Here is a 15,224-nt window from a genome sequence, read left to right as displayed (position 1 = left end):
TTACGTTTTCCATAGTGGCCCCGTTTCCAGATCCTGCCATGGGGGAACTTGATTGGTGACGTCACTCTCTGCCGCTTTTTTGATCTTTAACTTTTTGACGTGGTGTATATCGGCTTGTTCTGTTGTTACGTGCACGCGGGGCCCCTGCTGTTATCTCAAGAACAGCAGGAACCGCGAGAACAGCAGTGACAGCGCATGCGCGTTACAGGCTGTGAAGCAGAACAAGCCGATATACACCACGTGACAAGTGACGTGTCGTATACCCGGCAAAGAATTCACGATCAACAAAGCGGCAGAGCCAGTGCAGAGAGTGACGTCACCAGTCTAGCTCCCCACAGCAGAATCTGGAAACGGGGCCACTTTGGAAAACGTAAGTATATTACAAATGTATTTACATTTATAAATTACATGCATTAAAGGGGTTTTTGAAAATATGATGGTATCTCGGACAACCCCTTTAATGAACAACTGGGCGTGTTTTACTTTTTGGCCAAGTGGGCGTTGTACAGAGGAGTGTATGACGCTGACCAATCAGTGACCAATCAGCGTCATACACTTCTCCCCATTCATTTACAAGCACATAGCGATATAGCTATATCGCTATGGGCAGCCACATAAACACACTATAACGTTACTACAGTGTCCGGACAATGAATATACATTACCTCCAGCCAGGACGTGATGTGTATTCAGAATTCTGACACTTCGCTAATACAATCCCGACACTACAGCACAACAGCGATGTGAGAGGCTTCCCCAGAGTCCCGGAGCAAAGCCTATACTAGCGCTCCGCCCGGGACTCCAGCTCTGGGGAAGCCCCAGACATCGCTGTCCATATGTGGACAGCGATGTCAGGGGATTCCACAGAGTCCCGGAGCAGAGCCTATACTAGCGCTCTGCCCAGGACTGGGGAAGACCCTGACACTGTCCATATATGGACAGCCATGTCAGGGAATTACACAGAGTCCCGGAGCAAAGCCTATACTAGAGGCTCTGCCTGGGACTCCGCTCTGGGGAAGACCATGACAACACTGTCCATATGTGGACAGGGATGTCAGGGAATTCCACAGAGTCCCGGAGCAGAGCCGATACTAGCGATCTGCCCGGGACTCCGCTCTGGGGAAGACCATGACAACACTGTCCATATATGGACAGCGATGTCAGGGAATCCCAGAGTCCCGGAGCAGAGCCGATACTAGCACTCTGCCCGGTACTCCGCTCTGGGGAAGACTCTGACAACACTGTCCATATATGGACGGCGATGTCAGGGAATTCCACAGAGTCCCAGAGCGGAGCCTGTACTAGCGGCTCTCTGTCTCGCGGGCCGCAGATGACAGCCCCAGGGGCCGCATGCGGCCCGCGGAGTTGAGACCCCTGCTCTAACGTAGATGTAGAGTACTGTTAATGTAGAGTACTGTCATATAGATAAAGGCCAGTAAAATAAAATTAAAACCTTAACATTTAAAAAAAAAAAATTTTAATTAAAAACAAATTGTAAATAAAAAACACACACAAATGACAATTTTTTTTTACAATAAACATCATAATATAAGGCCTAATACATAAAATAATATATACATATTTGGTATCACCTGCACAACAAATTTATAGTGTTATTTATAATGATCAGTGTATTCTGTTTTTTCTGCATTTCTGCCAAAATAAAAATGTATATCAGTTAAATGATAAAGTAAATGTACCAAAAAATGACACCATCAAAAAGTACAACTCCTCCCACAAAAATCCATACAGCTGTGTCGAGCAAAAGATAAAAAGTTATGAATGCCGGGATGCAAAGAGGAAAAAATAAATAAATAAATTATTCTATCCTCAAGAATCGTTTTGGTTTCAAGAATCGCAATACTTCACATATTTGCAGTATCGGTATCGAAGTCCAAATTCTGGTACCGTGACAACCCTACTCCAGTGTGATCTGCAGACTTTCCACGTTGGCCGACTTGGATGGAGCTTTTATCATGATTTAGTGAAAGTAGGGGATGACTACGACATCACAAGATTGAAGGAGGACAGGACGCTTGGGACCATTGCCAACACAAACAGGAGAGCCACAGATTCATAGCGGTTCAATCAGACATAAAAGCGAAGGAACAGTTAGTGGAACGCACAAATGGGGATGTACGCATCTTTGAAGTCCACCGAGGATAAGAACTCCACTTCTTCCATCGATGCACTTACGGAGACTCCATCTGGAAGCACCAGACCTTTAAGGACCAGATGAGGTGCTTTAAGTCTAAGACTAGACATACCGTTCCTTGCTTTTTGGGACCATTAAAAGATTAGATTTGGCAAAGGTTTGCATTTTCCTGTCGTGCCGAACCTCGAATGAAGACGCGTCTGCCATAGGAAGAAGCGTCTTCCTATGGCAGATGATTCTTCATTCAAGGATCGGCATGACAGGAAAATACAAACCTTTGCCAAATCTAATCTCCAGGCGCGAGACTGGAGAGTCTACTGCCAGTGAAGAGGCCCATCTTTTGACAGACTTGGTTGGGGATGCATAACATCCACGCGTTTTGGCTTTGAAAAGCACCTATCCGAAACTGTAAGGAGCGCTTCCTCAAATTGCGGGGGGGGGGGGGGGATTTTGGGGAGCGCATAGGTCATCGAAAAAAGAAAACCCCTCTTGGGAGGAGAAAGGTTCCTGATCCTGAACATTCAGCGTATCTTTCACGGACGATAGAAGGCTGTCGATCATAGAAGAGGGTATAGATGACTACTCCTCGTCCATAGCTGAATCTGTGTCAGAGACCTCACCTTTCAAGTAATCCTTATTCTTCTAATGAAATTTCAGATTGCCGCCCCAGAAGGGGGACGAGGATTGTGAAACTGAGGGCTGTTGAGACCGGCTAGACTTGGCCTGTTTACAGGGTCTACAGGGCACTGGTTCTGTGGAAATAGATTCCATTTGAAGGTCGGACTGAGTCTGTAGTGACAACCGGCCTAACTTCCACTATGGATCTGGATGCCCCAGAGACGTCTGATTCTGCCAATGAGAGAGACCACGGCCACTCCAGTTCGAGACCCAGTGAGTGGATGACAAACCACTGAAAAAAGGACATATATTCACTTCTAAAAATATCACAGAAAAAAAAAGAAAAAGGCCATACATACTGATACAAGGGCAGGCTCAAACACCAGCTCCCAGCTGGATGCAGACAAGCCACAATGCTACATAAAGGAAGGTTGCACAGGTGCAAAATACAGATGAACAACCACTCTCACACCTAACATTCATGAGGGGGTGGTTGCTTAGTATTATTACACATAGATCAAGCTTATACAAGGGTGCCAGTCACACGGTTACATGTAGTGCACCATGACGGCTTGCAGCCTATTAATCACGCCCATACTATTAGATTAGGCGGGCTGCCCAGCACTATCTAGGTGAACCACCTGACACCCCACTATCCCCCAGCATTAAACAGCCTGGCTGCATCCTGAAAAAATATACAAGATAAATAGTGAACGGATAGCAGCTTGAGAGATGGGAGGGGTTCAGGCTGGCCACAATGAAATTTAGTATTATTGTGGGAGCAAGCAAAATGGGTAACCATGACCGTTCCCTACTTAGGGACTTTACCTCAGGGTTCTGGCGACACAATTACTCATCTGTAAGCCCCTCTACTCTCTGCATACAAACTTTTGTTAGGCCCACACAGTTTTTTAACACGGTTTTTGACGCGGAAACCACATCAGAAACTGCGAAAAAAACGGACGAAATAGCCTGATTTCAATAGGAGATTGAGGCGTTTTTTTCCCCCACAAGCGGGCAAAACGCTCGCAGGAAAAAGAAGCGACATGACCTATATTGAGGCGGTTGCCGCTTAAAAAAAGCCCATTGAAATCAATGGAAGACGTAAAAAAAAACTTGCATTATTTGACGCGGTTTTGTCAAATAACGCTGGCGGGTTTTGCCTCTTGAAAAATAGAGCTAAGCCCAGCCCAAAAAGGGGAAGGCACTGCTTCTGCTTAGCTGGAAGCAGCCATCTGCAACGAGGAAGACAAGCACTCCCCTGAGGAAAGAAGCAGAAATCGGCTATAGTCCTCCATCCAAATTTAAAAAAAGTAAGTACATTACAGCTCACATCTCCATACATCTAGGTAGATGTGCAAACGTAATTATTTTTTATTTTCGCTGCAGTTCATTTGTCTAATTTTTTTTAATTCACATTTCAGGAACAGAAATGTCAGAAGAGGAATACCATGGGATGGACATCGATGTTCGAAAATTAATTCATGAAGTGAGTATACAATGATTTTTTTCATGTAAGGGCCTGTTCACATCAGCGTTGAGTTTCCGTTGAGGGGTTCCGTCGGTGCTCTCAGTCGGGGGAACCCCTCAACAGAAAGGAAACGTAAACTATAGGTTCCGTTTGCATCACCATTGATTTCAATGGTGATGGTTCTGTTGATATCGGTTTCCGTTTGTCTCCGTTGTGAAAGGAAGGGTTCTGTCATTTTGATGGAACCCTCGCACAACTGAGACAAACGGAAACCATTTGCACCGGAACCGTCAACATTGAAATCAATGGTGATGCAAACACAAACCTATAGCTTATGTTTGTTTGAGTTTGGACTCCATTCATGGGTGCTCCGTTCATGAATGGAGCCCAGAGTGAGATGTGAATGGAGCCTAATGTATGCTTTTTTGTAAGGATTGCTTTCCATTTTTTTGGTGAATTTGGTTAGTCCATGTTCACCCACGGCGGGTACGCCTAGTATAATGTACACAGCATATCTGCCCTGCAAGGGCAAAGGAATTCCAGCAGAAATGTCATACAAGAAGGCCTGGCTGCAGGATGTCAGGTTTTTTTTTGCTTTCATTTTAGTAAAAAACATTGTTCAACAGCAGACATTATTTTAAAAACTGCACCACTATTTGGTGTGGTTTTTCTTCGGAATTACCTGTGCGGACAGGGTGGATACACTGTGTTCACACTTAGCGTTGCCTTTCCGTTGAGGGGTCCCAACGGAGGTTTCCGTCAGGTTAACCCCTCAACGGAAAGGCAAACTGAAAACTACGCTGCCGTTTTCCTCACCATTTAACTCATTGGCTTCGGAAACTTAGCTATAATGGTTTCTGTCTGCCATCGTTGTGACAGGGTTCCGTCTTTTTGACGGAATCAATAGCCCATTTTTAACTAGGTTTCCGTCACATTATCTGGCCCTTATCCGCAGCGTATGAATCCTTGTGTGAACATACGTTTTTAGTGGATTTTATGCAGCATGTGGATGAGATTTGTTTAAATCTCATCCACTCTGCTTCTACTGTATACTGCAGATTTTCCACTATGAAATACGTTACATCTAAACATACCCAGTGGCGGATCATAAATTGTGTGCGCAGGACAAATGTTAGTTGAGGTAATAAACTGGCCTTTCAAATGTATTTTATTACAGGTGCAGTCACATCCCAATCTATGGGACAAAGGCGCGGGTACGGCGACCGTAATCTGCGGGGAGACGCCTGGCTTGAAATATGTAAAGCACTGTACCCGGCCTGGAGTCGCCTCTCACCATCAGAAAAAAGGCGTAACAGTGAATATGTCTTTGTTTTTTTAATTGTAACTTTTTTTCAACTGTTTTTTTTTTTTTTTTTAAGTATTTTAAAAACTAACTTAAATTTTGTATTTGCAGAGGAAGATGTTAAAAAAAAAAAGATGGATGAGCGTGCGGGACCGCTTCATGAAGGAGGTGCGGAAGGCCGCCACCCAGAGCCAACCACTTACCACTTCTGCCCCTTACCCCACTCCTCCCCTGCCCACCGCTAGTGCGCAATTTGTTCATTCTTTTTTCCCATACCACCAGTGGGCCACAGCCTACTGGCTCAACCCCCTCCACCTCTCGTTGCATCTATTTTTAGTTTAGCTCTGGGTGGAGGTGGACACGTTCTGGTTTTCCATACTTTAAAATAGGGGTAAATTATGGTGGGTGGGTAATAAGGGATCCTTTGATTGTTGATTATTTTTATTTTGTAATAAAAAATTGTTTTAAAGTTTATATACATTGTGTGTGTATTTTTTTACGTTAATTTTCTTGGACTGAAGTTAAAGGGATACATATTCCATTAGCATAAATCCACTCTATTTAGGTACTTATCCGCAACCACATAACTGTACAGTGTCCTAGTCAGACTTGGACAGAAAAGACTTGGCTTGACAATGACACCATACCTTATATGGCTGCATTAATAGACCCGTTTTATGAAGGCCTAATCCCTAGTTTCATTTGTAATCTGTAGTGAACAGCTAAGTGACTATTTGGTCATAAAACTTCAGATTACAAATTAAAAATCAAAAAGTGTAGCTGAACTTTTAACAAATTTCTGACGTGTCATGTCTAAAAGTTTTGATTGGTGGGGTCCGAGCACTGAGAACCCCACCAATCGCTTAAACAAAGCAGATGAAGTACTCGTGTGAGCGCTCATCCGCTTCTTGTCTGTTAGGCTTGTTCTGGAAGTCCGATGTATCGGAGGACGGGCTCATAGACTTTTTATTGAGCCCATCCTCCGATACATTGTTTTCTGTAAAAAGCCAAACAGACACGAAGCGGCTGAGCGCTGACACGAGCACTTCAGCTGCTTAGTTTTAGTGATTGGTGGGGGGTCCGAGTGCTCCGTTTTATATGGAACCGATCTGTACTAATTTTATACAGTATACGTCATCTGTGGAATGGTATGCGTACCCCTATACCTAAAGCATGGATGGGGAATGTCCGGCCATATAAGGTCCGCGGGATAATTTTGTCCGGCCTGACCTCACTCTGACCTCCGCCATGAGACCGCCCTACTCACTCACATTTAGGAGCAGGAGAAGGGCAGATGGACTCAAGTATGGCGGCGGCGGCAGCAGTGGTCTAAGTGAGGTCGGCGCATGCCGGCCCAAGAGTGGATGAGTCCGGTCACCTGACCTGTGTCAGTGACGTGAGGTCAGGTGACTGGACTGGTCCACTCCTGTCACAGCACGCCCCGACCTTAATCTGACCGCCGCTGCTGCTGTGTCATTCCCTCCTGGGCTCCGTCCACCCGACCTACTTACTCGAAGTGACTTAAAGGAGCTTTGTTCATCAAGGACATTTATGATATATCCACAGGATATGCCATAAATGTCCGCTAGACAAGTCCCACCTCTGGGTCCCAGATCTATCTCTAGAACGGAGCCTAAACACCATTCTACCCCTTTGTGTTGTGGCTGAAGCTTGTGATTTCCGAACATGAAGAAGAAAACAGCGCAGCTTGCTGAGCAACGCGGTTTCTTTAAGTCCGAAAGAATGAATAGTAGTTACGGAAACGGCGTAACTCGTAAGCTGCGGTGCTTCTGTAACTGCCATTCACTACTATGGGAGTTATGGAAATAGTGAAGCTCAGCGAGCTACGCTGTTTTCTTCTTCATGGTTGGAAATCACCAGGACACAGAGCGGTAGAACGGCATTTAAGGGGCGCCGTTCTAGAGATAGGTGCGAGTCCCAGAGGTGGGACCCGCATTTATCTGACATTTATGACATATCCTGTGTATAAGTCATAAATGTCCCTGATGGGAAAACCCCTTTAAAGAGGCTCTGTCACCAGATTTTGCAACCCCTATCTGCTATTGCAGCAGATAGGCGCTGCAATGTAGATAACAGTAACGTTTTTATTTTTAAAAAACGAGCATTTTTGGCCAAGTTATGACCATTTTTGTAGTTATGCAAATGAGGCTTGCAAAAGTCCAAGTGGGTGTGTTTAAAAGTAAAAGTCCAAGTGGGCGTGTATTATGTGCGTACATCGGGGCGTTTTTAATACTTTTACTAGCTGGGCGTTCTGATGAGAAGTATCATCCACTTCTCTTCAGAACGCCCAGCTTCTGCCAGATCACGCTGTGACGTCACTCACAGGTCCTGCATCGTGTCAGACGAGCGTTGACACCGGCACCAGAGGCTACAGTTGATTCTGCAGCAGCATCGGCGTTAGCAGGTAAGTCGATGTAGCTACTTACCTGCTAACGCCGATGCTGCTGCAGAATCATCTGTAGCCTCTGGTGCCGATGTGTCCTCGCTCGTCTGACACGATGCAGGACCTGTGAGTGACGACACAGCGTGATCTCTCGAGAACACGCTGTGTGTCTGCACTGTCAGAAGCTGGGCGTTCTGAAGAGAAGTGGATGATACTTCTCATCAGAGCGCCCAGCTAGTAAAAGTATTAAAAACGCCCCGATGTACGCACATAATACACGCCCAGTTGGACTTTTACTTTTAAACACGCCCACTTGGACTTTTGCAAGCCTCATTTGCATAACTACAAAAATGGTCATAACTTGGCCAAAAATGCTCGGTTTTTTAAAATAAAAACATTACTGTAATCTACATTGCAGCGCCGATCTGCTGCAATAGCAGATAGGGGTTGCAAAATCTGGTGACAGAGCCTCTTTAAGTAAATCAGAACAACTTACTGCTGCGAGTTCTTTTCAGAACTTACCAAAGAGTCGACTGCGCTCCAGACTGACCGACACATCATCATCAATACCGGCTAACATCACACAACTCACCAAAGAGAAGCCGTTCCAGCCATCACATTAGGGGCGAGTTAATTAAATGTTTGACCAAATATAGCAGGCAAATTTTTAAGTTGATAATTTTGTATGGCCGCAAATGATGTTAGAAATATCCAAATGGCCCTTGGCAGAAAAAAGGTTCCCCACCCCTGATCTAAGCTAACAGCGTACATGTACGGAATGTGATCGTCCATATGGACAAGAGATGTACAGACCCCTGCACGTGAGCAACAGTGACTGACAGGAGATATAAAAACATTCGCACCGGGACGTCCTCTACTCCCACATGGCACTGGTTATTTCTACATAGATACTGGAGCAGCAATGAGGCCATTACCAGGCACGAGAAGACACTAATAACAGCGGCCACACAGAATGTCACCCAGCTTTCCAGGGAACTGATAGAACGAAGAGACAGCTGAACAGGGATACTGAGATCGTATACCAGGACTGCCATCATCCCTCTATATACAGTGACACTGACTCCAGTATCTAGTGGCGCAGGCTGTACACTGGAGGGAGCGGAATAATAACAGCATGGCTGCCAGCTTCATGTACTGTGCCCGCACTGGGACAAGCCGCCGCCGCCCCCTCTGTACAACACTACGTCAAACCAGATGTAACACAAAGGCGGAAAATGTCCGTCACGTCACCTGCTGCGGGCTCATCAACATTCACGGCGTCTCACAACGCTGTTCACCCGGTAACGTCAAGGTCCTATCCGGGAGTGGGACGTCCGTGACGTCATTACTATGAGACCGGCGTTATCAGATTGCCCGCCCAGAAGAAGTGCTTGATACAGCAGGAAGGAGCGAGAGGAGAAAATGAATCACCGGTTTGGGTTGATCGTACTTTATGAAGAGGGTTGTTGTACTACTATAACCTATACGACAAAGCCAGCAGAAGTATACGCAGTGACAGTCACAGGGCCCTGGTATGTCCATAACAGACATCCACAGTGATATTGGCGGCCGAGCATAGTCAAGCACAGTGTGCCCATAATAACCATCAACTGTGTGCCATCACGCAGCTAGTAACTGTATGCCCAAAACAACCATCAAGTGTTCCATCACAGCTTGCCACTGTATGCCCATAACAACCGTCACAGAGCCAGCCACTGTATGCCCATAACAACCATCACAGAGCCAGCCACTGTATGCCCATAACAACCGTCACAGAGCCAGCCACTGTATGCCCATAACAACCGTCACAGAGCCAGCCACTGTATGCCCATAACAACCATCACAGAGCCAGCCACTGTATGCCCATAACAACCATCACAGAGCCAGCCACTGTATGCCCATAACAACTGTCACAGAGCCAGCCACTGTATGCCCATAACAACCATCACAGAGCCAGCCACTGTATGCCCATAACAACCATCACAGAGCCAGCCACTGTATACCCATAACAACCGTCACAGAGCCAGCCACTGTATGCCCATAACAACCGTCACAGAGCCAGCCACTGTATGCCCATAACAACCGTCACAGAGCCAGCCACTGTATACCCATAACAACCGTCACAGAGCCAGCCACTGTATAACCATAACAACCATCACAGAGCCAGCCACTGTATGCCCATAACAACCGTCACAGAGCCAGCCACTGTATGCCCATAACAACCATCACAGAGCCAGCCACTGTATAACCATAACAACCATCACAGAGCCAGCCACTGTATGCCCATAACAACCATCACAGAGCCAGCCACTGTATAACCATAACAACCGTCACAGAGCCAGCCACTGTATACCCATAACAACTATCACAGAGCCAGCCACTGTATGCCCATAACAACCATCACAGAGCCAGCCACTGTATAACCATAACAACCATCACAGAGCCAGCCACTGTATACCCATAACAACTGTCACAGAGCCAGCCACTGTATGCCCATAACAACCGTCACAGAGCCAGCCACTGTATGCCCATAACAACCATCACAGAGCCAGCCACTGTATGCCCATAACAACCGTCACAGAGCCAGCCACTGTATGCCCATAACAACCGTCACAGAGCCAGCCACTGTATGCCCATAACAACCATCACAGAGCCAGCCACTGTATGCCCATAACAACCATCACAGAGCCAGCCACTGTATGCCCATAACAACTGTCACAGAGCCAGCCACTGTATGCCCATAACAACCATCACAGAGCCAGCCACTGTATGCCCATAACAACCATCACAGAGCCAGCCACTGTATACCCATAACAACCGTCACAGAGCCAGCCACTGTATGCCCATAACAACCGTCACAGAGCCAGCCACTGTATGCCCATAACAACCGTCACAGAGCCAGCCACTGTATACCCATAACAACCGTCACAGAGCCAGCCACTGTATAACCATAACAACCATCACAGAGCCAGCCACTGTATGCCCATAACAACCGTCACAGAGCCAGCCACTGTATGCCCATAACAACCATCACAGAGCCAGCCACTGTATAACCATAACAACCATCACAGAGCCAGCCACTGTATGCCCATAACAACCATCACAGAGCCAGCCACTGTATAACCATAACAACCGTCACAGAGCCAGCCACTGTATACCCATAACAACTATCACAGAGCCAGCCACTGTATGCCCATAACAACCATCACAGAGCCAGCCACTGTATAACCATAACAACCATCACAGAGCCAGCCACTGTATACCCATAACAACTGTCACAGAGCCAGCCACTGTATGCCCATAACAACCGTCACAGAGCCAGCCACTGTATGCCCATAACAACCATCACAGAGCCAGCCACTGTATAACCATAACAACCGTTACAGAGCCAGCCACTGTATACCCATAACAACCGTCACAGAGCCAGCCACTGTATGCCCATAACAACCGTCACAGAGCCAGCCACTGTATGCCCATGACAACTATCATAGAGCCAGCCGCTGTATGCCCATAACCATCACAGAGCCAGCCACTGTATAACCATAACAACCTTTAAGTGTTCCATCACAGAGCCAGCCACTGTATGCCCATAACAACCGTCACAGAGCCAGCCACTGTATACCCATAACAACATCACAGAGCCAGCCACTGTATGCCAATAACAACATCACAGAGCCAGCCACTGTATAACCATAACAACTGTCACAGAGCCAGCCACTGTATACCCATAACAACCGTCACAGAGCCAGCCACTGTATGCCCATAACAACCGTCACAGAGCCAGCCACTGTATACCCATAACAACATCACAGAGCCAGCCACTGTATGCCAATAACAACATCACAGAGCCAGCCACTGTATAACCATAACAACTGTCACAGAGCCAGCCACTGTATACCCATAACAACCGTCACAGAGCCAGCCACTGTATGCCCATAACAACCGTCACAGAGCCAGCCACTGTATGCCCATAACAACCATCACAGAGCCAGCCACTGTATAACCATAACAACCGTCACAGAGCCAGCCACTGTATACCCATAACAACCGTCACAGAGCCAGCCACTGTATGCTCATAACAACCGTCACAGAGCCAGCCACTGTATACCCATAACAACCTTCACAGAGCCAGCCACTGTATACCCATAACAACCGTCACAGAGCCAGCCACTGTATGCCCATAACAACCGTCACAGAGCCAGCCACTGTATACCCATAACAACTGTCACAGAGCCAGCCACTGTATAACCATAACAACCATCACAGAGCCAGCCACTGTATAACCATAACAACTGTCACAGAGCCAGCCACTGTATACCCATAACAACTGTCACAGAGCCAGCCACTGTATGCCCATAACAACCGTCACAGAGCCAGCCACTGTATGCCCATAACAACTGTCACAGAGCCAGCCACTGTATACCCATAACAACCGTCACAGAGCCAGCCACTGTATGCCCATAACAACTATCACAGAGCCAGCCGCTGTATGCCCATAACAACCATCACAGAGCCAGCCACTTTATAACCATAACAACCTTTAAGTGTTCCATCACAGAGCCAGCCACTGTATGCCCATAACAACCGTCACAGAGCCAGCCACTGTATACCCATAACAACATCACAGAGCCAGCCACTGTATGCCCATAACAACATCACAGAGCCAGCCACTGTATGCCCATAACAACATCACAGAGCCAGCCACTGTATAACCATAACAACCATCACAGAGCCAGCCACTGTATGCCCATAACAACCGTCACAGAGCCAGCCACTGTATGCCCATAACAACCATCACAGAGCCAGCCACTGTATAACCATAACAACCGTCACAGAGCCAGCCACTGTATGCCCATAACAACCATCACAGAGCCAGCCACTGTATGCCCATAACAACCATCACAGAGCCAGCCACTGTATACCCATAACAACCGTCACAGAGCCAGCCACTGTATACCCATAACAACATCACAGAGCCAGCCACTGTATGCCCATAACAACCATCACAGAGCCAGCCACTGTATAACCATAACAACCGTCACAGAGCCAGCCACTGTATACCCATAACAAACGTCACAGAGCCAGCCACTGTATGCCCATAACAACCATCACAGAGCCAGCCACTGTATGCCCATAACAACCATCACAGAGCCAGCCACTGTATAACCATAACAACCTTTATGTGTTCCATCACAGAGCCAGCCACTGTATGCCCATAACAACTGTCACAGAGCCAGCCACTGTATACCCATAACAACATCACAGAGCCAGCCACTGTATGCCCATAACAACATCACAGAGCCAGCCACTGTATGCCCATAACAACATCACAGAGGCAGCCACTGTATACCCATAACAACTGTCACAGAGCCAGCCACTGTATACCCATAACAACCGTCACAGAGCCAGTCACTGTATGCCCATGACAACTATCACAGAGCCAGCCGCTGTATGCCCATAACAACCATCACAGAGCCAGCCACTGTATAACCATAACAACCTTTAAGTGTTCCATCACAGAGCCAGCCACTGTATGCCCATAACAACCGTCACAGAGCCAGCCACTGTATACCCATAACAACATAACAGAGCCAACCACTGTATGCCCATAACAACATCACAGAGCCAGCCACTGTATGCCCATAACAAACAACATCACAGAGCCAGCCACTGTATAACCATAACAACCATCACAGAGCCAGCCACTGTATGCCCATAACAACCGTCACAGAGCCAGCCACTGTATGCCCATAACAACCATCACAGAGCCAGCCACTGTATAACCATAACAACCATCACAGAGCCAGCCACTGTATGCCCATAACAACCACCACAGAGCCAGCCACTGTATGCCCATAACAACCATCACAGAGCCAGCCACTGTATACCCATAACAACCGTCACAGAGCCAGCCACTGTATACCCATAACAACCATCACAGAGCCAGCCACTGTATAACCATAACAACCATCACAGAGCCAGCCACTGTATACCCATAACAACTGTCACAGAGCCAGCCACTGTATGCCCATAACAAACCATCACAGAGCCAGCCACTGTATAACCATAACAACCATCACAGAGCCAGCCACTGTATACCCATAACAACTGTCACAGAGCCAGCCACTGTATGCCCATAACAACCATCACAGAGCCAGCCACTGTATACCCATAACAACCGTCACAGAGCCAGCCACTGTATGCCCATAACAACCATCACAGAGCCAGCCACTGTATACCCATAACAACCGTCACAGAGCCAGCCACTGTATGCCCATGACAACCGTCACAGAGCCAGCCACTGTATACCCATAACAACTGTCACAGAGCCAGCCACTGTATAACCATAACAACCATCACAGAGCCAGCCACTGTATAACCATAACAACCATCACAGAGCCAGCCACTGTATACCCATAACAACTGTCACAGAGCCAGCCACTGTATACCCATAACAACCGTCACAGAGCCAGCCACTGTATGCCCATAACAACTAACACAGAGCCAGCCGCTGTATGCCCATAACAACCATCACAGAGCCAGCCACTGTATAACCATAACAACCTTTAAGTGTTCCATCACAGAGCCAGCCACTGTATGCCCATAACAACCGTCACAGAGCCAGCCACTGTATACCCATAACAACATCACAGAGCCAGCCACTGTATGCCCATAACAACATCACATAGCCAGCCACTGTATGCCCATAACAACATCATAGAGCCAGCCACTGTATAACCATAACAACCATCACAGAGCCAGCCACTGTATGCCCATAACAACGTCACAGAGCCAGCCACTGTATGCCCATAACAACCATCACAGAGCCAGCCACTGTATAACCATAACAACCGTCACAGAGCCAGCCACTGTATGCCCATAACAACCATCACAGATCCAGCCACTGTATGCCCATAACAACCATCACAGAGCCAGCCACTGTATACCCATAACAACCGTCACAGAGCCAGCCACTGTATACCCATAACAATCGTCACAGAGCCAGCCACTGTATGCCCATAACAACCATCACAGAGCCAGCCACTGTATGCCCATAACAACCGTCACAGAGCCAGCCACTGTATAACCATAACAATCGTCACAGAGCCAGCCACTGTATGCCCATAACAACCATCACAGAGCCAGCCACTGTATGCCCATAACAACTGTCACAGAGCCAGCCACTGTATACCCATAATAACATCACAGAGCCAGCCACTGTATGCCCATAACAACATCACAGAGCCAGCCACTGTATACCCATAACAACTGT

The 15,224-nt window shown here is 47.2% G+C and overlaps 1 protein-coding gene across 3 annotated transcripts in view; it reads right to left on the bottom strand.

The window, feature by feature from the left end:
* The window catches only part of CLCC1 (chloride channel CLIC like 1), a 46,490-nt gene extending 37,182 nt beyond the window's left edge, over positions 1–9,308 (bottom strand). For 2 of the 3 annotated variants that reach the window (XM_075833399.1, XM_075833400.1), the window contains exon 1: positions 8,887–9,035. In XM_075833399.1, the coding sequence (XP_075689514.1) occupies positions 8,887–9,009 (123 nt within the window). In that variant the 5' untranslated portion in view covers positions 9,010–9,035. Of the gene's footprint in view, positions 1–8,886; positions 9,036–9,202 lie in introns of those variants that run through there. The other variant, XM_075833401.1, reaches the window with a different exon arrangement.
* Positions 9,309–15,224: the final 5,916 nt, after the last annotated feature.

This window comes from Rhinoderma darwinii, chromosome 7 (genome assembly GCF_050947455.1).
Source record: "Rhinoderma darwinii isolate aRhiDar2 chromosome 7, aRhiDar2.hap1, whole genome shotgun sequence".
In the NCBI taxonomy this organism is placed as follows: Eukaryota; Metazoa; Chordata; class Amphibia; order Anura; family Rhinodermatidae; genus Rhinoderma; species Rhinoderma darwinii.
Note: the sequence above shows the minus strand (reverse complement) of the source record. Positions and strands in the feature narration are given on the sequence as shown.